The 25,953-nt window shown below is 53.5% G+C and overlaps 2 protein-coding genes across 7 annotated transcripts; one reads left to right on the forward strand and one right to left on the reverse strand.

Moving 5' to 3' along the window:
• The first annotated feature begins 260 nt into the window (after window positions 1–260).
• Window positions 261–10,755, forward strand: UBE2L6 (ubiquitin conjugating enzyme E2 L6). Of its 4 annotated transcripts, none has more exons than XM_036325825.1 (4): window positions 272–950; window positions 4,215–4,310; window positions 8,053–8,239; window positions 9,616–10,755. In XM_036325825.1, the coding sequence occupies exons 1-4, from the start codon at window positions 924–926 to the stop codon at window positions 9,765–9,767; spliced, it is 462 nt and encodes a 153-aa protein (XP_036181718.1). In that variant the 5' UTR covers window positions 272–923; the 3' UTR covers window positions 9,768–10,755. The 4 variants fall into 4 exon arrangements, with proteins under 4 accessions (XP_036181719.1, XP_036181718.1, XP_036181720.1 ...); XM_036325827.1 differs by lacking the exon at window positions 272–950 and adding an exon at window positions 3,134–3,374; XM_036325828.1 differs by lacking the exon at window positions 272–950 and adding an exon at window positions 3,412–3,511.
• Window positions 10,756–12,059: 1,304 nt separating this feature from the next.
• Window positions 12,060–24,385, reverse strand: SMTNL1 (smoothelin like 1). Of its 3 annotated transcripts, none has more exons than XM_036325830.1 (8): window positions 24,215–24,385; window positions 18,046–18,731; window positions 17,664–17,796; window positions 17,505–17,556; window positions 16,307–16,465; window positions 16,001–16,115; window positions 15,739–15,890; window positions 12,060–12,345 (listed from the first exon to the last, which is right to left on the reverse strand). In XM_036325830.1, the coding sequence occupies exons 2-8, from the start codon at window positions 18,727–18,729 to the stop codon at window positions 12,201–12,203; spliced, it is 1,440 nt and encodes a 479-aa protein (XP_036181723.1). In that variant the 5' UTR covers window positions 18,730–18,731; window positions 24,215–24,385; the 3' UTR covers window positions 12,060–12,200. The 3 variants fall into 3 exon arrangements, with proteins under 3 accessions (XP_036181723.1, XP_036181724.1, XP_036181722.1); XM_036325831.1 differs by lacking the exon at window positions 24,215–24,385 and adding an exon at window positions 23,295–23,426 and having other exon boundaries at window positions 12,060–12,254; XM_036325829.1 differs by lacking the exon at window positions 24,215–24,385 and adding an exon at window positions 23,295–23,426.
• Window positions 24,386–25,953: the final 1,568 nt, after the last annotated feature.

Below are 25,953 nucleotides of genomic sequence, written 5' to 3' on the forward strand. Positions count from 1 at the left end.
TCCTGGCCCCTTGGGGAGGCACACAGTAGGCCCGCAGGTTGTAATAGATCGGTGGTAAAATAAGGGAGGTTCCTGAAGTCCGTCTTGGGGCCGCCCCCACCCACTGTTTTCCCAATCGACACATAGCAGGCACTTAACTAAATATTAAATCTAATAAAGGACCCAAAGCAAGAGCGAATGGCTCCAACAGCGCCCCTTGCGGCGCTCTTCACCACGCCGTCACCAGCGAAAACCGACCCTCAATTGCGCCATCGCAGGCTAGACCGCACAAAGGATCTCAACTGCCTGGGCAGGGCCTTTGGAGGGCATATAGTGCATGCTGTGCCCCACCCCTTTTTAGAGATGGGGCAAGGGGCCCAGAAAAGGGAAATGACGTGTCCAGGGGGCTCCAAAAATTCGCTAGGGGGGCTCGGGGCAGCGGTTTGAGGGTGGAGGCCTCCGAGCGAGCTGCCGGGAGCTGCGTTTGCAGAACCAGCACCTCGCAAAGACTTGGGGCGAGTATGTGTTTGGAGCGGCGGGGAGCTGGGGGAGCCCGGGCGCGGCGTCCGGCAGCGGAGTGGAACCAGGACCCGGATGGGCGGACCCCAGCCCCGCGCCCCGCGCCCCGGAGCGCTCGCCGCCTGGTGCACGGCGCCCCCCAGTGGGACGCCAGGGTCTAGTCACGCCGCGCGCTCCCAGGCCCGCCGCTCTCCGGACAAAGGGCGCGAGTTCCAGGGATCCAGCCCACCGCGCCCGGGCCCGGGCCGGCCGTCTCCTGCCCCCGGCGGCCTCCCGTTATCAGCGGAGTCGGCGGGGAGCAGGTTCCCACGGTCCCCCGGCCTGCGCGGGGCGCGCGGGAGAGCGGAGCGTGGGCGGGGCTTCCGGAGGCGGGGGCCTCGAGGTCACTGTCGCTGCAGTCACCGGAGCCCGCACTCGGTCCCGAGATGACGGCGTGCAAGCGGGTGGCGAAGGTAAACGCACGTCGGTGGCCCCTTTCTCACGGCTCCCCTCGCCGCCCCCAGCCCCTCTGCCCGCCGTCCCTCCCCGGGCTTCCCGCGCGCACCTGTTCGTGCAGGTTCCCGGGCTGCTGAACCCTGTACCCCGCCCCTCCCGGAGGAGGAAGGGGCTGCGAGAGGGGTCGGCGCTGGAGGTCTGGGAGCGGAAGGATATTTCGTGCCGCCGGCTCCGTGAGCCGTAACGAAGATGGGGATTAGCTGGCTCTCCGCAAACTGGTTTCAGTTTCTTTTCACCTGCCAGAAACTTGTGATAACGGTTGTTTGCGTCTCAGGTGCTGAAGGGTTCCAGGAGCCGGGTGGGGGTGGGGGTGGGGGTGGGGTGGGATGGGGGTGGGGTGGGCTGGGCTGGGCTTGAACAGAGATATAACCAGGACAAGGTCCTTGTCTTGGAATAGCCCGGGACCCGCCTCCTAATTTGGTACCTACATCACCAGAGTCCCGAGATGTCGGGGGTGCTGAGTAGAAGTTAGGAGTGCCGAGTAGACATTGGGAACAAAGTTCCCTGGGTATTTTCAGGAGGAAAAGCTATCAAAGCGGATCTGGACGGTGTCCTGGAGTGTAAGAGTGTGCATTCATTCGTTCTACAAATGTGGAACGCCTACTATGTGCTGGTTCCTGTGCAGAGATGAGCAAAAATCTTTCCAGTCGGGGACACAATTTGAAATGAGGTCTGGAAGGATGGAGAACAGAGGATTTTCTCCAGGAGGTGGGGAATCCCAGGGTGTTTTCAGGACTGGGTGGAGCCAGGAGATAGAAGGGGAAGGAAGAGCAATCCTGGTGAAGTGGGTCTGACATCCCCCAGACTCTGCCCTTCTCAGAAGTGCCCCTCGAATGTGCAGAGTGGGGGACAGGCTTGAGGAGGGTCACGGGGGGAGGGAGGGGGGGAGGGCGGTGGTGGTGGTGCTTGCTACCCTCAGCCGTTGGGAGGAAGGCGGTCTCAGATTGGGGCACCTGGAGCAGACACAGCTCAGAACTGAAATCTCAAGGTTGGGCAGAGGGTCTTCCAGCCGAGCTAGGAGCTGTATTTGGTATTTATCCCACTGGCACCATTGGGTGCCAAGCAGTTTACACATTAGTCATTTCATCTAATTGCCACTTCCCCCATTTTACAGATGAGGAAATTGAGGCTCAGAATCACTGGGTTGTCAGGGTCATCCAGTAGGGAGTGGAGGGGCTGGGATTTGAGTCCAGGTGGATGGGGCTCCAACCCGCAGCTTCTTTCAGGGGCCTCTCTGCTTTCATTTTCTGTTCCTCTGAGTCTGGTAATTTCTTTACAGGCCTCAGGAAAGAGCTGTGTGTCCTTGCTTGGGTTTCCACATTCTCGGGCTTGGGGAAAGTTTTGGCAGAACTCACCTAGAAGAGTGTTCTAGGAAATGTCTATCCCACAGCGTCTCTGTTCAACTTTGGCCTTCATTGTTTCCAAAGAGTCACAGATTATATTGGAACTAGGACTTGGATAGCGGATGCTTCTGGTTTGGGGTAAATGATAAATGAGGGACAGATACTTTGGACAGAAGTAGTTTGTTGGCATGAACAGAGATGGAGTATGGGCTGAAACCTAGGAAATGGGGAACGGGTGTGTTTATATATTGGGGGGCAGATGAAGTTCAGCTGGTCCACAGTGCTAAGAGACCCCTCCTCGTGGAGAGGCTGTGGGAAGCTTTCTCCCTGCTTTTGTTTACACCAGGGTCTGTCTCTCAGCCTTGCCACATTGACATTGTGGGCTAGATAATATTTTGTAGGATGTTAATGAGCATCCCTGGCCTCTGCCCACTAAGTGCCAGTAGCATCCTCCATTCTGTGTTCCAGAGGATACGACCTGCCCTTGAATGTCTTTTAATCTTTAAATTGTTCCCCTCACCAAAGGTCTGTTGTCCCACAGGATGAACCCCGAAAGGGAGGGGGCTCCTTGGTCAAATAAGATTGAGAAGCACTGTATGTCGTGGGCTCACATCTTGGAGGTTCATGACACACAATAGCATATCAAAGACTTGGGAAGTCCTGCCGTAGAGAAATCTGCTTAGCCCAGTGTTTCCCATTGCACTTGACCGTGGTAACCGTTAACCTTGAAGGAGACACACTGTGCACATTTGCTCTGACTGGGCCCTCTGCCTTGGTGCCTCTCCCCTTCTCTGCAGGGTGGCCTCCTTTAATTCCCCATGATCCAGCTTAGTGTCACCTTCTGCAAAGCCTTCCTGCTGTCCCCTCCTCTCCTTCCCCGTTACTGTCCACATCACCACACCCCTGGGTCCTCCATTGCTCCAGTGAAGTTCTTGAGGACTGGGCCCTGTCTTAGTCAGGTGTTAGCAGAGGCTGCTCAGGAAGGGCTGCTGGGAGAATTCAGCGATGTCCAGGTGACTGGGCCACGTTGCTAGGAAGGTGAGTCACTCCTGTCCCTTGTTTCTCTGCATGGCGTGTAGACTCCTGCTTTGCTATGGTCTGAGTCACCTTCCTCCCTCACCCTGGGATGGAGGAGTCTGCCAGGCACAGGGTGATGTCTCTGCTGCTGTGAGCATGTAAGGACACACTGTCACGCTGGACACGAGTGGAGGCTAGGGAGGGCCAGAGGGAGGGAGGGTATTGGGGTCTTGTGACTCTCTAGGAAAAGGACTAGAGCAGCGGTTCTCAACCTGTGGGTCGCGGCCCCTTTGGGGGTCGAACGACCCTTTTCCTAAGACCATCGGAAAACACATATATAATTACATATTGTTTTTGTGATTAATCACTATGCTTTAATTATGTTCAATTTGTAACAATGAAAATACATCCTGCATATCAGACATTTCCATTACGATTCATAACAGTAGCAAAATTACAGTTATGAAGTAGCCACGAAAATCATTTTATGGTTGGGGGTCACCACAACATGAGGAACTGTATTAAAGGGTCGCGAGAACCACTGGACTAGAGGATGGAGGTTAAGTGCCTTGGTTTTAGGAGAAACGACTCCTAAGAGAGTTGACCCCCAAGTTCTAACATCTGGAAGCAGTGACCTTCATTTTCCTTTCCCCTGGCACCTCCAGAGCTGTGTGAGGCTAACACGGGCTGTCACTGAAAGCACGTAGCACCGGCCTGGCACATACTAAGTGCTCACTAAATGGGAGCTCTGACTTTGCCAGCTTCTGCCCCGTTCGGGACTTGGGACAGCTTGTGCTGGGGCAGGGGGAGGTGGCTGAAGTAGGGGAGACGAAGCCAACTGCCCCCCCCCCCGCCCCTCAGGAGCTGGAGGATCTTCAGAAGGACCTTCCCCAGTACCTGCGGAACCTGTCCAGCGATGATGCGGACGTCCTGGTGTGGCACGCTCTCCTTCTGCCGGTGAGTGTCCCTAGGACCCTGGTCCTGGGTTGGGGTGACTTAGGCCAGGGGCCTGGGCAGGGATGGTTAGGACTGGGCAAGAATTTTCCCTGCCTTGGAGTTCCTTTTTTACTGCCTCTGCCATTGGTAGAGGGGTCTCCCTCTGGATTGATTGCTTCCGAGGTTGAGGTAGATACCCTTTAGTTCAGGGGTCCTCAAACTACGGCCCGTGGGCCACATGCAAAATACAAATATTGTATTTGTTCCCGTTTTGTTTTTTTACTTCAAAATAAGATATGTGCAGTGTGCATAGGAATTTGTTCATAGTTTTTTTTTAAACTATAGTCAGGCCCTCCAATGGTCTGAGGGACAGTGAACTGGCCCCCTGTTTAAAAAGTTTGAGGACCCCTGCTTTAGTTCATCCCAGCTGTCGCAAATGGTAAGATTTTATTCTTAAGAAAAGAAAAGATTCTTGGACCTTTGTCAGGGGCTAGCTATCAACCTGTTTCCCACAGTTGATCGAGGGTAAAGAGTAGTTCCCCAAATTATGCCAACCTCAGAGTGTTCTCCAGACATTTGTTATATCAAGGCGGACGGTGAAGCTGGCATCTGCACAAGTGGCATCGGTAAAAGAAAGCGCATTTCATCAGTGTCCTGAAGGGGTCAGAGGTAATGGACACAAAAATGAGTCAGTTGGGCGGAGAATACGTTCTTTAGGAGGCCATTCTCAAGCAGTGTTTGTGCCTAATTACATGGAGTAGTGTTGTCCAGATTTCAAAGCTCACAGATAAGATGCAGAAGTCATTCAGCCTTCTGTGAGGCCACACCCTTCGCCTGTCTCTGCTTCCTGGCCCCAGCCCTTTCTTGTTATTCAGGAACATAAATGCTGACACATTTTATCTGCCCAGTAGTTGCCTCATCTCTTATTTCAGACACATCCAGGACTACTGTGGCTTCTGTTTTGCCTTCTGCTAAGGCAGAGGAGTTCTCTTAAAACCCTGACTGTGCTTAAATGTGTATGTCATTCTGTCCTTGTCCTGTCTTCTCAGTAGCAAAGGTTCTGAAAGGTCTGGAGCTTTGGCACCAGCCTGGCCTGGGGTCACCGAAGTTCTGGGGTTCCTTCTGTCTCGGGGTGTAGCGCAGTGCTCATGTGTGGAAATAGAGTCCACAGCTCTGGGTTCCCACCCAGCACTGCCACTGTGGGCCTGGGCAAGTTACTTACGTGCATTGAACTTGAGTTTCTTCATATAGAATTGGAGATGCTGATAGTCATGAGTTTTCATAATACTTATAACAGTTGACACAAACGTAGTGCTTGCCATGTGCTAGGCCCTGTTCTAAGTCCGTAGCATAAGTTAACTCATTTAATCCTCACAGAAGCCCTATGAAGAAGTGTTTTATTACTCCCATATGGAAGCACAGAGAAGTTAAGTTACTTACCTAAGGTCACGCAGCTAGTGAGGAGCAGAACCAATATTCACACCAGGCAGTGTGGCTCCAAAGTCCATACAATCCCTACAGCCTGCTACACGGCCTAATGTGTGCCAAGCCCTTAGCACAGGGCAGCGCAGAGTAGGTGCTCAGGTAAGCCTTCAGGTTGCTCAGACTCTGGAGGATTTCCTACTGGGTCCCAGCAGCTTCCATCCCTCGATCTCTCTAGCGACTGTAGTCTTTCTTTCTTTTAAGTCACGATAAAATACACATAACAGTATTTACCATCTTAGCCATTGTGATGTTTACAGTTCAGTGGCACTGATTCTATAAACATTCTTGTGCAACCAGCACCACCATCCATCTCCAGAGCTTTCCTCTTCCCCAAACTCCGTACCCATGAGGCTCCAACTCCCCATTCCTCCTTCCCTCCAGTCCCTGCTAACTTTCTAATTTGTATCAATGAATTTGGCTATTCTAGATCTCCCACAAAAGTGGAATCGTTCAAAGTGTGTTCTTTTTTGTGTAGCATATTTCACTGAGCATAATGTCTTCAGAGTTCACCCATGGTGTGGCATGTGTCAGAATTTCCTTCCTTCTTAAAATATGTTTTTTATTGATTTCAGAGAGGAAGGGGGGGGTGGGGAGAGAGAGAGAGAATCATTGATTGGCTGCTCTTGCACGCCCCCCCCCCCCCCCCCCCATCGATCCCGCAATCCAGGCATGTGCCCTTATTGGGAATTGAACTGTGTGACCTCCTCGTTCATGGGTCGACAATCACTGGGCAACACCAGCCAGGCTGAATTCCTTTCCTTTTTAAGGCTGAATAATATTCCATTGTATGTTCATGCCACATTTTGCTTAAGCATTCATTCGTAGATGGACGTTTGGGTTGTTTCCACGCAATGAATAATGCAGCTGTGAATGCGGGTGTGCAAATACCTGTTTGAGCCCTTGCTTTCACTTCTTTTGAGTATATCCCCAGAAGTGGAATTGTTGGATCATATGGTAATTCTGTTTAAATTTTTGAGGAACCACTGTACAGCTTTCCACAGTGGCTGCCCATTTTACATCCCCAGTCCTCTGAGTTTTACGGTTTCCTCACTTTTTCCATTTTATCCCCCCCAACCATGGTGTTCTCCTGTATTTGCTAACAGCTCCTAAACAAAGGACGTGTGTCCTTCTCTCCCGTAATTCTCAGGAAGGCTTTAAAACTGAGATGACCATTTGCGACAACATGGATGAACCTTGAAAGTAGACGGAGAAAGATACTGTATGATCTCATGTCAATGAGGAATCTAAAAAAAATAAGTAAAAATAGAAAACTCCCAAACTCCCAGAAATAGAGATCAGATTGTGGTTATCAGAGGCAGAGGGTGGAGGGAGGGAGAGATGAAGGAAAGTGGTCAAAAAATGCAAATTTCCAGTTATAAGGTAAATACATGCTAGGGATGAAATATATAAGGTGATGATCATAGCTAACACTACTGTAGGTCTATAGGAAGGTTGTTTTAAGAGAGTAGATGCTGCCCTAACTGGGTTGGCTCAGTGGATAGAGCGTGGGCCTGCGGACTGAAGGGTCCCAGGTTCGATTCCGGTCAAGGGCACATTGCCTGGGTTGTAGGCTCGATCCCCAGTGTGGGGCTTGCAGGAGGCAGCCAGTCAATGATTCTCTCTCATCACTATCTTTTTCTCCCTCTCCCTTTCTCTCTGAAATCAATAAAAATATATTAAAAAAAAAAAAAAAGAGAGAAGATCCTAACAGTTCTCATCACAAGGAGAAACAGTTTTTTCTTTTCTCTTTTCTTTTTCTTGTATCTATATGAGAAGATAAGCATTAGCTGGTTCTGTTATGGTAATTATTTCACAACATATGTAAATCTAATCTTCAGGCTATACACCTCAAACTGACATAATGGTGTGTGCCAATTATTTCTCAATAAATCTGGGGAACGGTTAATTATCTGTACCAAAAAAAAAAAAAAAAAGATGAGATGGTTCTTAGAGCTCAGTTAGTCAAACTTTACCCACTTTTCAAATGAGGAAACTGAGGCCTAGAGATGGGAGGCGCTGGCCCCGATCACCCAGCAAAAGCAGGATCTGGCTTGTGACCCCCCCCAGGTCAGAGTTCTTTTGTGATTCCACTAACCCAGGGCTCAGTTGCCAAATGAATGCAGGTGCCGTCTGTCGCCATTCATGATTCTTTCTGGGAGTGGAGTAGAAGCTGCCTTGGACCCTGGGATGGGGGCAGGGAAGGGGGAAACCAGACCAAGGCCCGAGGAGGAAAATGATCCTTTCAGAGGAACAGGGCTTCACTCCTTTTCTTACACAGGAGAAGCCGCCCTACAACCTCCGGGCCTTCAGCCTGCGCATCAACTTCCCCGAGGAATATCCAATGAGACCCCCCACGGTGACGTTCACAACCAAGATCTACCACCCCACCGTGGGCATTGATGGCCAGGTGTGCCTGCCCATCATCAGCAATGAGAACTGGAAGCCTTCTACCAAGACCTACCAAGGTGGGCTGGGCTCTGCCTCCAGGGAGGGGGGCCCATGCTGGAGAGGGGTTATGGGGCTGATTTTGAGTTAGAGAAGCCCAAAGAGAAGAGATAAAAATTGTGGGTCTCCGTGGAGTCTGTTGTTGGATAGAAGGGATGTGCCCTGAGATTCCTGCTCCTGCCTCTGTTCTGACACTTGGGCAGGTGTGACAACAACGTGTCTGTGGGTCATGGGAGAAAGTAGCCGCTGAGCTATCGAGGGACAGGCTTGGGATAAAAAGGCCGCTGCTCTCTATCTGTGGACCTTGGTGAAGTCTCTACTCCTTTCCAGGGCTCAGTGCCCTAAAGGACAGTTGAGGGGGTTGGCCCAGTAATGACAATCCAATCGCTTAATTAAGCACTTTTGGCACTATGCAGAGAGCTTCACGCATAATGTCATCGAATCCCCTGAGCAGCTCCCCCAGATAGTGCTGTCCTTAGCCCCATTTAGTAGATGAGCACACTGAGGCACCGAGAGGTGGAGCACTTGCCTCAGGCCTGGCACTGAGTCTATTCAGCTGGCCAGCGGCAGCGCTGGGATGCGCAGCCGGGCTTGGCTGACGAGCTCGGCGCCATCCAGCAGGTCTTTCTGCAGTGATGGGAACGTTGTGTGCACTGTCCAGTTCCGCAGTCACTAGCCACGGTGTGGCTATTGAGCGCTTGAAATGTGGCCAGTATGGCTGAGGAACTGAGTTCCTAGTTGTAGTTCATTCTTATTCATTTAAAACGAGATAAGCACCTGTGGCTGCTGGCTCTAGTCAATGTGCGATCTCTCCTGCCTCTGACTATCTCAGTTCTTAACCCCGGCAAGGAGGGTCCTGGGTGGGGGCGGGTGGGGAGTGCTCCTCAGATGACCTTCAGGGACCCGTGAAGCACTCTTATCTCAGAGCTCCATGTTTGTGCGCATGTGCACGTGCCTGGGGAGACGGGCCCCTGCCTTCACCGGGTTCCCAAAGGCATCTGTGCAAGATCAACCACCGGGCAGTAGTGGTTCTCAGTCCTTAGCCTCAGAACCCCTTTTCCCAAATAAAAGTTTATTTGGAACCTTAATATCAAACAGAGGAAAACGAGGTGGTTCTTGTTGAAAGGGAGTGGGACCCAGACACCCCACGTATCTCATAACGGAACATAGTTTGGGAACCACTGATAGAACCAGTCAGAGCTTTCGGCATCGTCAGCTGGGAACGGGAGGGGCATTCCGTTTGGTTAGGGAGTCATCCTGAGAGGTGGGACCTTCTTGGGGCTTCTCCAGGGAGTGGGCATGGAGTTTCAGGGGGATCTGGGAGTGGGCAGCCATCGGACCCTTCCCAGGATTTTTCTCTCCGTCCTCAATGTCCTGCTCTGGCCTCTCTCCCCAGTCTTGGAGGCCCTCAGCGTGCTGGTGAATAATCCGGACCTGGGGGAGCCCGTGCGCCTGGAGCTTGCTGACCTGCTAACACTGGACTCGGAGCAGTTCCACAGGAGAGCCGAAGAGTTCACCCTCCAGTTTGGAGAGCCCCGGCCCTCCTAGCTCTGGTTCTGGCCCTCTGCACTGGGTCCTGTCCCTGTGATGGCAGACACACAACATGGACTGGGGCCAGAGCCCCTTGGTGGCCCATGTCCTGCTCAGTTTTTCTGTGTTTTTTCCTTTCTTAGGTTGTTAGCTGTTAGTTGTGTGTGTGGTATGTGTGGACCCAGTTCCAGGTTCACGCATGGGGTTATGGGGCTGATTTTGAGTTAGAGAAGCCCAAAGAGAAGAGATAAAAATTGTGGGTCTCAGTGGAGTCTCTTGTTGGATAGAAGGGATGTGTCCTGAGATACCTGCTCCTGCCTCTGTTCTTACACGTGGGATACCTGCTGCTCTCTATCTGTGCACCTTGGTGAAGCCTCCACTCCTTTCCAGGGCTCAGTGCCCTAAAGGACAGTTGAGGGGGTTGGCCCAGTAATGACAATCCAATCACTTAATTAAGCACTTTTGGCACTATGCGGAGAGCTTCACGCATAATGTCATCGAACCCCTGAGCAGCTCCCCAAGATAGTGCTGTGTGCTTTCCTACTTCGTTTCTGTGCCCCAGAGCCAGGCAGTTAAGGTTTGCAGAGTCACAGGCCAGCTGCTACTAGTGGCTCCATCTTAAAGATCACCTTCCAGGCCAGCTGGCAGGAAATGAGCCCAGCAGGCCACTAGAAAACCTCAGGGACCCAGGCATCTGGGGGAGTGGAGGCGGGAGGCAGGGCACATCGAAGGGAGTCCCTTGCAATTGGGTGATTTGTTGATTATATTATCAGCCAGGCTGTGCAGATTTAAGTGCTAAACCTTTTCTTTTCCACTGATGAAACACTAAGTGAAGAATCTGATCTCTGTCCCAGAAATCTGACTACACTGTTTCCAAACCACTTGCAATCCCATTAGGTTGGGGCCAGGCTTCAGGCTGGGAGGAGCGGCCCCTTCAGCTTCCAGTCAAGAGGGAGTCACGGAAACCGTGTGTTTTTCCAGCCATTAAAGTCTCAGATGACGTGTAGAGTCTGGCTCAGTGTTCGCTGAGGGGATGGGGCGGTTTCATCAGGAGAAGAGGAGGCTGGGGAGTTAGCTGCTGTCTAATAAAAGGTGGGACCCTACTTCCCATGAACTGATGGGCTCAAGCCGGGAGGAACCCGAAATATTGTGGGGCCACGAGGGACTAGGCCATCCTGGCCAGAGGGCCACCAACACCTCCACAGGGGAATGTCCTCATTTCATAGATGAGGCAGCAGCGGCACAGGGCACAGAGTGGATTGCCAGGTCACCTCCTGCCTCGGTGCCAAGCTGGCTGGCTTTTGTCTCTGTGTTTTTCGTGGGCTGTTACCAGCACAGCATTCCCCAGTGGCTGATAAAGCCAGACAGGACTGTTAGCAGGACATTGTCATCAGCTCAGCGGTTCCTCTCTAATGAGCAATGGAAAAACAAAAACAAGCCACAACTTCAGGCAGAGTCGGAGGGATTAACTGAACCGGAAGGAGAACCTTCTGGGTGTGATGGTTCTGAGTTACAGGAAAACCATCTGCTTTTAAGAGACAGAAATGTGGGGTATCTTTGAGTGAAGGGCCTCACTGTAGGCCCCACTAGCCTACTTGGGGTGAGATTTCTAGAGCATCTTCTATTCCAGCCCTGCCCTGGAACTCTCTAATCGGGAGAAGTGTGGAGAGAGGGAAGAGACAGGAGAAGTGCCACTGATGGCCGGAAGTGTAGGATTTGTTTTTACTCTTGGCCACCACTTACTGAACGTATATGTGACAGGCACCAGGCAAGGCTTTTGCTCATTTAATTATTTCCTTTAACCCTCACAACGCCTCCATGAGGTTTGAACTTTTGTCCACAATCAGATGGTGATAGGTTCAGAGACGCTAGCTCATTGGCCCAAGGTCACACAATTGGATAGTGGTGGGACCCAGGCCATTGTCCTTTCCCAAATGCCGTTCATGCTGGTAGAAAAGATTGTGGCAGCCCTGGCCGGTGTGGCTCAGTTGGTTGGGCATCGTTCTATATACCAAAAGGTTGCTGGTTTGATTCCCAGTCGGTACATGTCTGGTTGCAGGCTCGATCCCCCCGAATGGGCGTGCAGGAGGCAGCCAATCGGTATTTCACTCTCATGTCGCTGTCCCCCCCCCCCCCCCCTTCCTCTCTCTCCAAAAGTCAATTTAAAAATCTTTAAAAAAAAAAAGAGAGAAAAGATTGTGTCAGGTGAGTAAATGTCAGCAGAGGAACCCTGGCAGCCAGGGTTCATTATCCCAGAGAGAGACAGGTTCCTGGCTGGGATAGGGAGGGAGCACTGAGGGCCAGACAGGATTTTACAAAAGTACCTTTAATGCAGTTAAGACTGGTACCACCTGCCTTTGCCCAACCCGGCTCTCTGGTCTCTGGAGCAGAAGGGAGCCTTGGGCCGTGGCTGGTCAGCTGGGCGCCCTGCCCACAGGGTCGGTCAGCTCCTCATTTCTTCTTGGTCTTCACCAGTCCCTTCTGCACTAGGCAGCGATACAGCTCCTGGATGTAGGTATAGACGCATTTGGAGTCAGGCACTGCCAGCCGCACCATGTCATCCACCTCCAGCAGCTGGGCACAGTCGGCCAGTTTCCTGAGAGGCAGAGGAGGGGTGGGGTGAGGGCCAGAGCCAAGGTGAAGAACATGGGAGCTAGGGGAAGGGGCGGGGGCAGCCCAGCAGGGACGAATTGTGTGTTGGAGGTGGGAGTCATCGAGGCCAACTATCCCATTGCACAGATGAGGAAGCTGAGGCCCTGACGGAGTCAAAACTGACACTCAGCTTGGTCTGCTTCCGGAGCCCACGTTTTCATTGCACTGTGGCCTCACGTGGAACGGAACCCTCTGGTCTCCAGGTCTGCATTAACCCATCCCTCCCACATGCTCCCGTATCTGTCCCCTGGAAAGCCAAGCCCCTCCGGAAGAGTTTCAAGGACAGAACCCCAGTCCTAGCTAGTATGATGGCTTATAGCTGAGCCATCTCCATCTTCATTCCGTCTCCGTGTATTTGCTGAGGGAGTTCAGCACTGAACAAAACCCAGACTTCCCTGCTCTCCTGTTAACTGACATTCTCGTGGCAGAAGACAGACAGTAATCAAACACATGAAATAGATGGCTCATCCGGTGGTGAGAGGTGCTATGGAGGAAAATAAGGCCAGGAAGGGAGGCAGGGAATGTTCCTGTGTTGACTATTTTTAAAAGGGTGCTCAGGGAAGGTCTCTTAAGGAGAGTAAATCATGTCCATATCTTGGACGAGGATTCCAGGCAGCAGAATAGCACGTGCAAAGGCCCTGAGGCAGGTGTGCCTGATGTGTGTGAGGGACTGCATGGAGGTTAGTCCTCTTTTTCTATCTTCCCAGCTGCTCTTTGGGGCGACGTGCCACTCCTGGCTTTGCGAAGGCTGCTAATCTGAGCTAACCACCGTTGGGGCCTTGCTACCAGGGGCCAGGCGCTTTATCAAGTGTTTCCCCTTGAACTGTCTCATTTACACCTCCCCTCCGTCCTCAGCCAGCAGAAGAGGAACTGGACACGCAGAGCATTTTGGTGATTTGCCCAAGGTCGAAGTGAGTGAGATGGCTGGGACTCAACCCCAGGCTGGCCTGACGCCTCTGGCATCCGTGCCCTGAAGCCTGGCCTCCGCAGCCCCAGCCTGCCAAACCACGTGGGTGCTGGCAGTAGGAGAAACCAGGGTCCCAGCAGAAAGCCTCCCTTGGGGCTGAGACAGCTGGGCCGAAACCCAAGCCGGACTGGCCTGGGTGCCGGGGGAGGAGCGCAGATGGGAGGATTTCGAAGAATGGGACCGGCTCCCTGTAACCGATGCAGTGACCTCGGCTTCTGGGTGTGGGTCTCCCTACACAGGAGCTGGGGGCCAGGCTCCTCCAGCAGCACAGCTGACTGAGCCCAGTGGGGGCTTCGGCACTGGCTGCTCCCCTCTGTCAGGACTTAACAGGAATCAGAGGAGAGTTCTATGGGGCGGTAAGGTGCGACGGCTCTGGCAGGAGCCATCTAGTTGGCACATTTAATCTTCACTCTAACCCATAAGGGTGGTTAAGTCAGCTGCCGAGAGTGTCAGAGCTAAGGAGGAAGGAGGCAGGATTCACACTCGGCACCTCATCCTCCATTCTCCATGGTCCCTAGCTCATCCTCCCCTTCACACTGCTGTCTGATGCCTCCTGTCAGCCCATCATCATTACTGAGCCTCCTTCTGCCTTCCTGTGGCTCTGCCTGACGTGGAATCAAGGTAAGGCGGCTGCCAGAGGAGGACAATGCCTCATGCCCCACAGGCCAGGGACACCTGGCCAGGGCGGAGCTGCACTCCCTTCTGAGCTCACTTGGAGCCCTCAGTCCTGACTAGGAGTTCACTTTCCAATCCCAGTTCTGCCACAGCCCTCCTGTCCCACCCCGGGATGTCACGAAACATCTCTACTTGTATCCCCTCTGGGATGCTGTGAGGCTGGAACAGAATAAGCCAAGAAGAGCACTTAGCACGCCTGCAGACAGCCCTCTCCATCCATGTGTCTTGTCATCATCCTTAAAGGTGTTTCTGAGCCCCCTCTCCCCAGGCACGCATCCCTTCCCTTGGCGGGATAATGTGGAACTGGAAGGAATCTTCCGGACCTCAAGTCGGTGGTTTCCAATGGCACTCTGGGTGCCCTACGCCCTATGCTTCAGGGACCATCTTGGGAAGGGAGGTTGGGCATTAAGCTCCTGGAATCCCCCAACCGAAAAGGTTCCCCTTTAATTTGTTTTATATGTTTGGCATTCACTTACTATTTTGAGAAATCTGCTGGGGGAAACACCCATCTGAAAGCACAGATCAATATCCAAAGCTCTCATTTCGCGGATGGGGACACGCAGGCCCGGAGAGGGGGAGGCTGCTGTCCCAGGCTTCCCTGCAGGCTGGTGGCCAGTCCCGCACATGACCCGGAGGGCTCAGCCTCCCAGACCCAGGTGCTGCGAACATCTGCAGACTTCTTCCCTGTCCCGGGCTATAGAAGTGCCCCCAGAGTTGCCCTCACTGGCCACGCCCTCTGCACGGTCCTGTCTCTGCCAGGTGGCTTGGAAGCCTCTCCCTGGGACAGGAGAAAGCAGGCGCTGCTGGCGTGAGCACCCGGGGAGTCCTGAGGCACCAGGAAGCGTCCAGGCCTCGGTGGGCACAGATGTCTGGCTGTAGTGCTTTGCTGGTGGGAGTGCCTCCCTGTCCCCCACTCGGCAGTGGTATCTGGCTCTCAGGTTCTTCCTTGGGCCACTCTGTTCCTCACACCCTTCCTGCCTTTCTGGTACCACCCATGGCTCCATCCCACCGCCACGCCTGGCACCCAGCTCTAGGAGTCTCAGGAATAAACCCGCCTCCCGGCTCCAAAGTGAAGCCTGTCTTACAGCTGTGATCTCGTTCACTACAATACAGGAGCGGACGCTAAGGCTCTTGCAAAGTGTCTTCTGTGCGTTAGGTACTGTTACAGGGACTTCACTCAAGTATTTACTTAATTCTCACTATAGCCCCGGAGAAGAGGATACCTCGTGCCCATTTTAAAGATCGGAGTATGAGGCTCGGAGAGGTAAAGGAGCCTGTCCAAGATTACACAGCCAACGAGTGGCCGAGTCAGAGTCTGAGCCCAAGTCCTCCCACCGCCCTGTCTGGAACAGCAGGCCCGAACCCCCCCTTCTCTATCCCCCCTTCTCTAACCCTCCCCCTTCTCTACCTCTCCCCCTTCTCTACCTCTCCCCCTGCTGGCGCTGTCTTTACGGCACCTATTCCCCCGGGGCATGATATTTCATATCCGTGTGTTTATGATCTCTCTCCCTCTGACTATAAGCTACAGGGCAAGCAGGGATTTTGCCCGCTGCTCTGTCCTGAACCCGTTTCTGGTGATCAAAGACTGTTGGCTATGCCAATGCCTGGCCACATTCCCCCACCCCTGTGGGTGTGGCGCTGGCCTTAGGCCTTAGGCGTTGGCACCGAGCCTCTGCGGTCCTGGCTGTGGCTTACTCTGCGGTGGAAAAGGCCAAGGTGAAGTTGTGCCGGCGCTTGGTGGGGTCCAGCTCGGCGTAGTCAAAGGCCTCGGGGAAGAACTTGTGGATGAGGGCGCAGAAGGCCATGCCGCTGCTCCAGCTTGACGAGAAGTTCTGAATGTCCACGTGCTGCGGGCGGCGGGAAGGGCGGCCTCCGTGAGACTCGCACCCTCTGGGCTCTGCACCACGCAGCCCTCCCGGGCACTGCCGCCCCGGGGAAGGGTCCCGCCCGTGCCCACCTCGTAGTGTCTCGTCATGGCCCTGCACCACTCCAAGAGCATGTTCTTGACGCTGCCGATGGCTGCCCCGGCTGCCTTCGTGTTCCGGAACAGGGCCGTGGGGCCGGAGGCTGCCCTGTGAGCGGAGGGGTGGAGAAGGCCAGGCCAGAGAGGTGGGAGGCCACCGAGAGCGCCATCAGGGAGGAGCCCCAGCCCCGGGTCAACCCTCCCACCTTGGCCTGGGCTGTTCCCACCCCCTGAGGCCTCCATCCTACCAACCCACATCCTGGGAAAGCCCAGCCCAGCCATTTCTCGCCTGCATCCTACCCTCCAAACTTGTCCACGATGGCTTTGCGGTTCTGTGCCCGGGCCCCCCGGGGCCGGGCAGGGGCTGCCACCCTGCGTTCTGGTGCTTTCTCCTTCTTCTTCTCCTGGGAGGGAGGCGGCTCCGTGGGACTCTGGGGCACCTCGCTGGGTGAAGACTCACTACGCAGAAAAGTTCAGAGACCAGTAAGAGGGGCGGGGACCAGCCAGTATAGGGTACAGGGAAGGGGTGGGAGCAGGCTGGGGGTGGGGGGTCCTTGCAGTCCGAAGGGGCATGGACAGTTGGGGCACCCACTCTTGGCACCCATTTCCTGTGCCCAGCACTGGGAGGGGCTGGAAGGAATAGTGAGGCTCAGTCTAACTTGGGGAGTGTGTGGTCTGGCGGTATGTGAGGGCAGAACTAGGGCAAGTCTGAGGTCTGACCTGAGTTTGAGTCCTGGCTTTGCCTCTTATTTGCTGTGTGATCTTGGCACTGTTTGTGTTACTTCTCTGAGCCCCAGCTTCCTCATCTGTAAAATGGGGGCAAGCACACACCTGCCTGACAAGATGGCTCTGAGGCTTGAGTAAGAAGGGGAGTTTAGAGCCTGCCATGTAGCTACCTGCAAGCTCAGTGAGTATTCAGTTATTTTTCTCTAAGACAGTAACACAGAGGTGGATCTCAGGTCGAAACAAAGGAAGAGTCTTCTCATGACTACATTTTCCTCCCGCACCCGCTGGGCACCAGGCACTGTGCTCAGTGCTTTGTACACATTATACCATTTAAGCCTCACCCTGATCCTACGAGGGAGGCACAGTTACTGCACCCACTTCACAGATGAGAAGAGGCGAAGTGACATGGCCGAGGTCACACAGCTGGTAAGTGGCAGAGTCATTGTCCAAACTCGGGCTTTCTGCTCATGCTCTATATAAGGTGCTTGGCACCGTGGAAACATGCTGAGCGGCAAGATGAGGGCCTCAATAAGACCTGCCAAGGATGCTGAGAGGCCAGTGATGGGGGGGTGGGGAGGGAGGGGGCAGCTGTGCTGATGCTCCCTGGGCTCCAAGCCCTGGCTTCTTCAGCTTCCTGGGCTCTGCCCTGGGAAAGGGGCTGAATAACAGGAACCCTGGAATTCTCAAGGCCAGGTGCTGGGGAGGCCCAGGCCCAGGTGAGGGGAGCTGGAGTTAGAGGGATTTGGAGCCAGGCCCCGGGGTTGGGCATTACCTGGCGGAGGGACTGGTCTCTCCGGAAGCTGCGGTGTCTGGGCCCAACCCATCTGCAGGAAAGGAGCAGGGGGAGGGAGGTGAGTCCACCATGACCGCTCCCTGCACGACCCCCAGGAGAGCCCCTGCAGCAGCCTGTGGGCTCCTGGCTCTCACTCACCTGGGCTGAGGCCTTGACCCTCCTCCGTGGGGCTCTCGGGCCATTCCTCAGGGGAGCTGGGACTCCCCCCTGCCCCTTCCTCCGATGCTCTCTCCACACCCTGATCCTGCTCTTCATGGGGACCGCCTGACTCCTGGAACCAACATGGTCTGGGTGAGCTCACAGTCACACAAGTGCTTGCCCAGGGCTTTGTGAGCCTTCAGAAAGATCTGCAAGGCAACCTGGGACACGGCGCAGCAGCCCCCACCCCAGGCTCTTGATATCCATGGGAGGAAGACTGGACTTTCCCCAGGAAATAAAGCACAGGGGCCTTGCTTCCCTGTGGGCAGAGGACTCCTGAACATTGTGGGGCCCCCTCCCTCCTCTCCTCTGCCTCACTCACCTCCTCCTCCCTCGTGTCACTCTCCTGTGGCTCAGCCTGGGCCTCGTCTTCCAGAGCAGCCTTCTTCTCAGAGTCTGATGTGGCCTCTGGGACACTGGCTTTCGCCTGGGCTTCAACCTTGGGCTCCTCCGTCTTGGCGCCCTCCTCCCGAGAGGCTGCTGTGGCCTCCTGCTCCCCATCAGCCTCCCTGGCCCCGGCCCCGGCCTCCTGCTCCGCAGTGCCCTGCTCCAGCTCAGCCTTGGCCGGGTCCTCCACGTCAGCTTTCTCCCCGGATTCGGGCTCGGCCGCTTTCCCCTCAGCCTTCTGCTTCTCACTGGCCAACACCGTGCCCTCCTGTCCCTCGGCCTCCTTGGGTTCAGAGTTGGTCTCTCCTTTCCCACCCGTCATCTCCTGAGGAGCCTCTTTGGTCTCTTCCTTCCCACCGTCCTCCTTTGGAAGTTCAGCCTCCACTTTGGACTCCACCTTGACCTCATCCAACCCATTGGCTTCCCCCGGGAATTCTGCCGAAGCACCTCCCTCAGCTGGAGCTCTTTCCTGCTTTCCTGCCCCCTCCGGAGGCCCCTCTGTGGCGGTGCTGGTGCCTTTGGCCGCCTCCCCTGCAGAGGTGTCACCTCCCGGCGTCCCTGGGGTCCCTGGGGAGTCAGTGGTCCCATCCTCAGAGGGCTTCCCTTCCTTCTGCTCCATCTCTGGGAAGAGAAGACAAGCAGGCCTGGTCATGCCCATCCTGCATGAGGTGAAAGCCCGCCCGCAGACAGCGCTGGCCAGGAATCTGGAGGCCTGGGCCTCAGTGCTGGGTGCCCCCTACTTGGACATGTGACCAGAGAATCCACTTCCCTGGGGTGAAATGAAGGGCCAGAGTGCTGCTTCCCGAGAGGTGGGGAGTGGGCCGCGCTGACTTAATGTTGGGTGGTGTCCACCTACCTTTGCAGATTGTGGCTTGGGCTTTAAAGAACAGTAGGTCATGCCCTGGCCAGTGTTGCTCAGTGGTTAGAGAATCACCCAGTGCACCCAAGTGTCACAGGTTCGATTTCCGTCAAGGATACATCCCTGGGTTGCAGGGTATGTGGGGAGGCAACAAATCTATGCATCTCCCTCACATCGATGTTTTCTCTCTCTCTCTCTCTCTCTCTCTCTCTTCCTCTCTCTCCCCCTTTCTACTCTAAAAATCAATGGAAAAAATATCCTCAGGTGAGGATTAACAACAACAACAAAAGAATATTAGGTCACATAATGCCTTTTCAATGATTTTTGCCTCTTTTTTTTTAATCCTCACTTGAGGACATACTTAGAGAAGGAATGGAGAGAGAGAGAGAGAAAGAAAAAGAGAGAGAGAGAAAGAGATAGAGATAGAAAGAGAGAGAGAGAGATAGAGAGAGAGAGAGAGAGAAAAGAGATAAATTGATGAGAGAGAAATATTGATTGGTTGCCTTCCATACATATCCCGACCAGGTATAGAACCCGCAACCCAGGTATGTGCCTGGACCGGGCATCGAACTAGCAACCTTTTGTTGCACAGGACGATGCTTGGGTGGTTACAATTCCACACTAGCATTCTGGATCAGTGGTGGTAGTGAGCCTCAGGCGCAGAGCCCAAAGCAGAAAGGAGCAGTTTAGATAGGGTTTAATAATACTGTTTTGTCTCCTCTGCTTCCGTTTCCAATCTATCTTACCTAATAATAGACAAATATGTAAATTGACCGTACCTCCACTACACTAATCATCCAATCAGGAGAGTATGCAAATCAACCCAACAAAGATGGCAGTTAATTTGCATACGTAGGCTCCAAGCGGTGGAGTGAAGCCTGATGGTCCCGGGGCCGGAGCAGCGAAGCCTGATGGCCCCAGGGCCGGAGCAGCAAAGCCTAATGGCTCCGGGGCCAGCTCTGGCTGGAGCCCGGCCAGAGCGAAGGCCTGGGTCCCAGGTGCCAGAGGCAAACCGGTGCCAGCAGCCAAGGCAAGGGAAGGCCTATTGCACTTTTATATATATAAAAGTCCAGTGAACAAAAGGGTGAAATGACCAGAATGACCAGTGGCTATGACACACACTGTGGCAGTCAATTAGCCTCATCCGGGCCCCAATCGGACCTCCCCCCACCAGCCTGGCCCCCGATTGGCCCCCAACACCCCTATCGGGGGCATGGCTGGCTGGCCAACCACCCGTGGCCCCTCCCCTCCCCCGGCCCAGTCCGATGGGCCCCCATCAGGGGGCGGGCCAGCCAGACTCCACCCGTGCACAAATTCGTGCACCAGGTCTTTAGTAATGATATAATGTTTCTTAAAAAACACACACATTTGTTGAATTTACAAATAAGTTAGTTCAGAGGAAGACATTCAGGAAAGCAGGTGGTACAGATAGAGCTAAATCAGGGAGGTGGTGTAAGAGTGCCTGAAGTTTGGGGATCCCTGAGTCCGCTGATCTCAGCCTCTGCCAGCTCTGCCAGCCTCTGGCCCTCGGAAAAGTTGAGCCTGGGCATGGAAGAGTTTCCTTCGGTGAAGAATAGAAACAACGCTCTCGAACCCCTGCAGGGACATGTGATCCTCCAACTGCCTGGGCTTGGTGAGGGGAGGGAGATTATGACACCTTCACTTGGGGTTTCCTATTCAAGTACTGTATGTACTCTAGGATCTACAATAACAGGTGGATGGGGAGTTTGGGGTCCCCTCCTTCATCACCCTGCCCTTCTCAGGGGTCTGTTTACAAAGAAAACAACCCCCAAATAGTGTTCAGGGCATGACTCAGCCAGTAAGAAAAGTAGACACTCCTGTCACTGGCTAAAAATACCTCCTGCCCTCCACAGTGCCATCATTCTGGGTGATGGTTCCCAGGGCACCTGGGTAATCGGGACAGAGGCAGGACAGGCAGAGGGGGGCCAGGGCTCTGTTCCTGGGTCTTACTGCCCCAGACCAGGGTCCTGGGGTCCCTGGACTTGTGCCCCGCCGTTTCCTAGGAAGCAGGTGGAATTGGCAAAGGTGTTCACACTGTTCTAGTTCTGCCCCTCCCACCAGAGCCCTTCATGGTTCAGCTGCTCCAGCATGTATTAGAGGGGACAAGTGAGCCGAGACATGGAATGCACATGGAGCTGGCCTTGACCTCCATCTCCTAGGCACTCACTCTGAGACCTGGGCAAGTCCCTTTGCCTCTCTGGGCCTCAGTTTCTGCCAATAATGACATGATGGGTCTAGATCAGTTTTCCCAAACTGTGTTCTGTGGGAAACTAGGGTCTCCTAAGACATGAATAAGGGCTGAGGGGTTTAGTCTCTGGCTAAGGTTGTTCCAGAACCTAATCTTTACCCTTTTAAAATATGCAACTTCATGAACACTTAGATACCCCATAGTAAAGAAACCTTAACTTGGCTTAGCTTTATTTAACTAACTTTTCCCCAAACCTCTTTTTTAAAAAGATATATATTTTTATTGATTTCAGACAGGAAGGAAGAGGGAGAGAGAGATAGAAACATCAATGATGAAAGAGAATCCTTGATCAGCTGCCTCCTGTATGCCCCAGACTGGGGATTGAGCCCACAACCTGGGCATGTGCCTTTGACAGGAATCGAACCTGGGACCCTCCAGTCCACAGGCTGATGCTCTATCCACTAAGCCAAACCAGCTAGGGCTCCCTAAGCCTCTTTGACCATGGTTTTCTTTCTTTTATTTTTTGCTGCTTTTCCTGAGGCACCACTACCACCTCCTTGAGCAATGCCATGCTTAGCAGAAGTATGGCCCACCCTGGTCTGAATGACCTGCACAACCCCTTACTGCCCTGCGCTCTTGCTTGGAAGGCGGTATGGAGTGATGGTCAAGATTCGTGACTCCAAAGTCTTCCTACGATGGGATCCCAGCTCCCACTGTGTACTGATTGTGTGACCTTGAGCAAACTACCTGCCCTCCTGGTGTTTTGATTTTTGGAGGTAAAAATAGGTCTCGTTGCATAGGGATGGTGGAGGGTTAAGGACACATTGCATAGGAAGCACTTTGAAGCCTGCGTGCTGGGGAAGGCAGGCTCAGCACACATCAGCTGGTACTGTGTAGGCTGGCCTCCTCCCAGCCATGTACCAGATTAAGGCCCTGACCCGGTCATGAGGGCACTTAGTTGGTGAGACAAGGCAAAGAGAACTGAAGGCCAGTCCTTTGATAACCAGCCCTTTTTAGACCTCAGAGTGTGGTAGTAATTGGCTAAGACATAGCAAAGTGCTGCAACCATCTTTCCCTTCATCTACATGCTACACCCTTAGGGTGGCGGAGGCGAAGGACAGGTGTATACACACACACACACACACATACACACACACACACACACACCTCAGCCATGCTGTTTTCATCACCTCTGCTTTCCACCCTCCGGGCTTGTCATAAATAGACAAGAGTGAAGAAACTCAGAAACACCCCACCCCCAGCATGAACAACTCTAGAGCAGCTTATAGCTCACATAACACCCTGCTTTACCTTGCTGGGTCCCCCCTCTAACCCTTGGGAACAGGCGGGATTGGCCCCCTTGTACACATTAGGAATTTGAAGCTGGGGCAGGGGAAGTCCCTTGATTAAAGTCATAGGACAATTAAATGGCCAACCAGTACCTAGAGCCCAGGTCTCCTGACAACTAGCTGGAGCCTGAGCCAAAGATGCTGCTCCCACCAGGTGCTCAGCCCGTGTGTCCTTCCAAGGCTCCAGCCCAGAGTGCGGGGCCTCTCACTGATGGGGGAGGACAGTCAGACATGGCTGAGGCGTTGAGCTCTCTCTTTCCTTCCTTCCTCTCTACTTTCTTTCCTCCTTCCTTCCCAGGAAGCCTTCGTAGCATGCCTGCCCTGCACATAGTTCCTCTCCCCTTCCTGTTGCTCTTGGCAGACCCGAAGGAAAAGAACCCAGGAGCCCCAGTTCCAAGCCTCAAATAGTGTTGATGACATTTGATGGTTCTGCTGACACCGGCAGACCCTCGGCCACCCCATCTGCCTTCCGGTGGTCCTGAGGCCACTCCTAGCTGTTTGGAGAGTCTGCCGCCCTGCCCAGCTGAACCAGGGAGCCCCTCTGCCCAGCAGGCCTCCCCGTGGGTGGCCTCCTGCAGGCTGCTCTGTAGGTAACCTCAGGTTGCCCAGCACCCCAGAGGCTGAGTCCCTGAGCTCTGGCATCTCAAAAGAAGCCTGGGTTTCTCCAACTCTGGGGCCCTGCTTGGAGGCATCCGCCCTTGGAATGTGGGAGAGGGGTTGGCAGATAAAGGGGGGCCCCTGAGAAAGGAGCCCAGGGCTTCTCTTACCTGGGGGGCCTCTGCCTGGGGCCTTGGGAGCTGTCTCCTTCTTCTAGCTGAGCAGCCTCACTCCTGGCTGCCAGAGGCCTCTAGCCCCCAGTGCTTCTGTCCCTGCCCCCTCCACCTTCCACCCTCCTTCCACCCCACCCCCATTTCAAGAGCCTTGGGCCTCCGAAGAGCATTGTTTACGCCCTGTTGGTACAACACTTTCCCCTGACCTGGGAGGCTCAGGTTTCCCATGAAGATCTGACAGGTGGCACCTTTCAATCATAGGGCGCGCCTCCTGCCCTGACCCCAGCAGCATGCATTCGCTGGTCATCTTTCGTCCCAAAGTACTTGCCCGGCCCTGGAGACCTGGAAAACCATCTGCAGGCCCATTTGGATGGTCCCCAGCCCGCTGGCCTCCCCTGTTCACCCAGAGCCGAGGCTAGGCCTCCGTTGCCCCGCCCCCCACCTTGTGTCTTTAAATAGTTCCTTTTACTCTTCCTCAGACAAGAGCAGCTGCTGGAGGGTGGGCTCAGGAGGGAGAGAGTGGGACAGCTGCTGTCCGGACTATACTGGGGTGTCTTGGGAGTCCCCTGGCTCACACTGGACAGAGATTTGGAGCGGGGAGGGGCAAAGAGGAGAAGATTGATGGGTCAAGGAGACCCTGGGCTTAGAGTTTAGAAACACAAAGCTGAGCTCTGTTTTGAGTGAAGTGACTGGTACACAGTAGGCTCTGGACACGTTTTTGTACTGAATCTAGATTTTGCTCAGAAAAACCAAACACATCTTTACCTTCTCAATATGTCCTATGAGAGGCACTACTTTTTGGAAAATGTGTGCAGGGCATTCCCCCCTTACCCACCCTCCCGCCCACGCACACAACTTAGGAAGCTTGCGGTTCCCCCAGGCCCCACTCCCGGCCCCACCACTTCAGCCACACTGACCTCCTTCCTGTTCCTTAAATAAATCGATTCCTTGCCACACGCAGGATTGTAACCTTTTTGCTTTTGCTCTTTGCAAGATTAGCTCCTTCTCATTCTTCTGCTCTCAGCTCTAATTTCATTTCCTCGGAGAGGGCTCTGTGACCTTCAGTTCCATTCCATTATTCCAGCCTGTTTTATTTTCTTCGTACTATTTATTGGGATCCAAATTTACCTTATTATCTGACTCTCTCATTAGACTCTAAGCTCTATGAGGCAGGGACTGTATGTACTCTGCTCATGGCTGTATGCCCAGGAACTAGCAAATTGCCTGGTTCATATGAGGTGCTCAATATATTGAACGCATGAGTTAATTACTTAGTTAATAGAAATTTGGAGTTGGAACTTGGGGGCCTGTGCTTGGGATGATCTGAAAGCGAGGTTTGGGTACCCATGTTGAACAGTTCAGTATTGATGGTTGTTGGCAGTCTCCAGTATTGAGATCCACAGTTTATCTGCCCAAGATTGGTGAACTTTTTCATATATCTCTCTGGCCTGCTGTCCTTTTTAAAAATTAAAACCCATTTCTCTTCTAGCCCTACCATCATTAGGTATCGAAAACAGCAAAATATAAGATCACTGAATCACTCATTAAAACTTCTCTTAGACAGTTTCGTGTATTCATTGATCAAATGGTTTTTGAACACCTTGTATATGCTGGAGACACAGCACTGAACACAACAAAAAATGGGCAAAACTAGATCATAGAGCTCACACTTTAGCGTGGAGAGATAGTAAGAAAATCAAAATATAGAATATGTTATATTAGTTGGTGATAGGTCCTACAGGGGGAAAGGTAGCAGAGAAAAGGAGGTCTTTTATTTTGGGGGGTGGGGTGATGTACTTCGAGTGATCCAGGAAGGCATCACTGAGACGGTGATATTGGAGTAAACACCTGAAGGAGGTGGGAGGGGGAGGCATGCAGCTATCTGGGAGAAAACAACCCAGGCAGAGGGCACAGCAAGGGAAAGGCAAGGGTGTGCTTGGTGTTTAGTTCTTAGGAAGGAGGCCAGCAAGGCTGGGCAGAGGGATGGAGCTGGAGAATGGTAGGAGACAAAGGCAGTGGGGGGCTGAATCACATGGGGCTTTAGAGGCCATTGTAAGGACTTTGGCTTTTATTTTCTGACTGGAAGCCATTCGAGTATCTTAGGTTGTGAAGTGACACGATCTAACTTTAGTTTTTGACAAGATCCCTCTGGCTGCTGTTTTGAGAATAGCCTGAAGGGGAAGCATGAACCAAGTGGGCAAACCAGCGAGGAGACTGCTACAGTAACGCAAGATGGTGGTTGGTGATGTGGACCAGACTGTTAGCAGTGGAGGTGAGGGGTGGTGAGGAATGGTGCCAGTGGGTAACAGGGACTAGGACTACGCTGTCTTGCTCTTCAAGCTCATCGAATGACCAGTCCGTTTAAGCCCTTGACATGCGTATTCTCTTGTCTTCTGCTCATTTCAGGGGAGTTCAATTGGGCTGTCTTTGTACTCTCCACACCTCTCATGAGTGGTCAGGGCCCATGTGGGGAGATCCTGGGTGACAACCTTGCATCCCTTCCTCAAGGCTGAGGTCCCATCCAAGAGGACGCTACTGATCATGGCGAGTAACAAATACCCAACTCCCCTTTGGGAGGCTGGGAAGGGGTAATACCCCAGGATAGAGTGAGGGGCTAGAGCTTCAGCATGCAGACAGAGGTCAGCAGTTTTGGATG

Source organism: Myotis myotis, unplaced genomic scaffold (assembly GCF_014108235.1).
Source record: "Myotis myotis isolate mMyoMyo1 unplaced genomic scaffold, mMyoMyo1.p scaffold_m19_p_10, whole genome shotgun sequence".
In the NCBI taxonomy this organism is placed as follows: Eukaryota; Metazoa; Chordata; class Mammalia; order Chiroptera; family Vespertilionidae; genus Myotis; species Myotis myotis.

Excerpts from the sequence above, each read along its gene's own strand:
- SMTNL1 (XM_036325830.1), bottom strand. The coding sequence starts at position 18,729 with ATGGAGCAGAAGGAAGGGAAGCCCTCTGAGGATGGGACCACTGACTCC. Across the intron at positions 17,557-17,663 it reads GGGTCAAGGCCTCAGCCCAG|ATGGGTTGGGCCCAGACACC; the intron begins GTGAGTGAGAGC and ends CCTTTCCTGCAG. Across the intron at positions 16,116-16,306 it reads ATCGTGGACAAGTTTGGAGG|GGCAGCCTCCGGCCCCACGG; the intron begins GTAGGATGCAGG and ends CTCCGCTCACAG.
- UBE2L6 (XM_036325825.1), top strand. The coding sequence starts at position 924 with ATGACGGCGTGCAAGCGGGTGGCGAAG. Across the intron at positions 4,311-8,052 it reads GGCACGCTCTCCTTCTGCCG|GAGAAGCCGCCCTACAACCT; the intron begins GTGAGTGTCCCT and ends TTTCTTACACAG. Across the intron at positions 8,240-9,615 it reads TTCTACCAAGACCTACCAAG|TCTTGGAGGCCCTCAGCGTG; the intron begins GTGGGCTGGGCT and ends CTCTCTCCCCAG.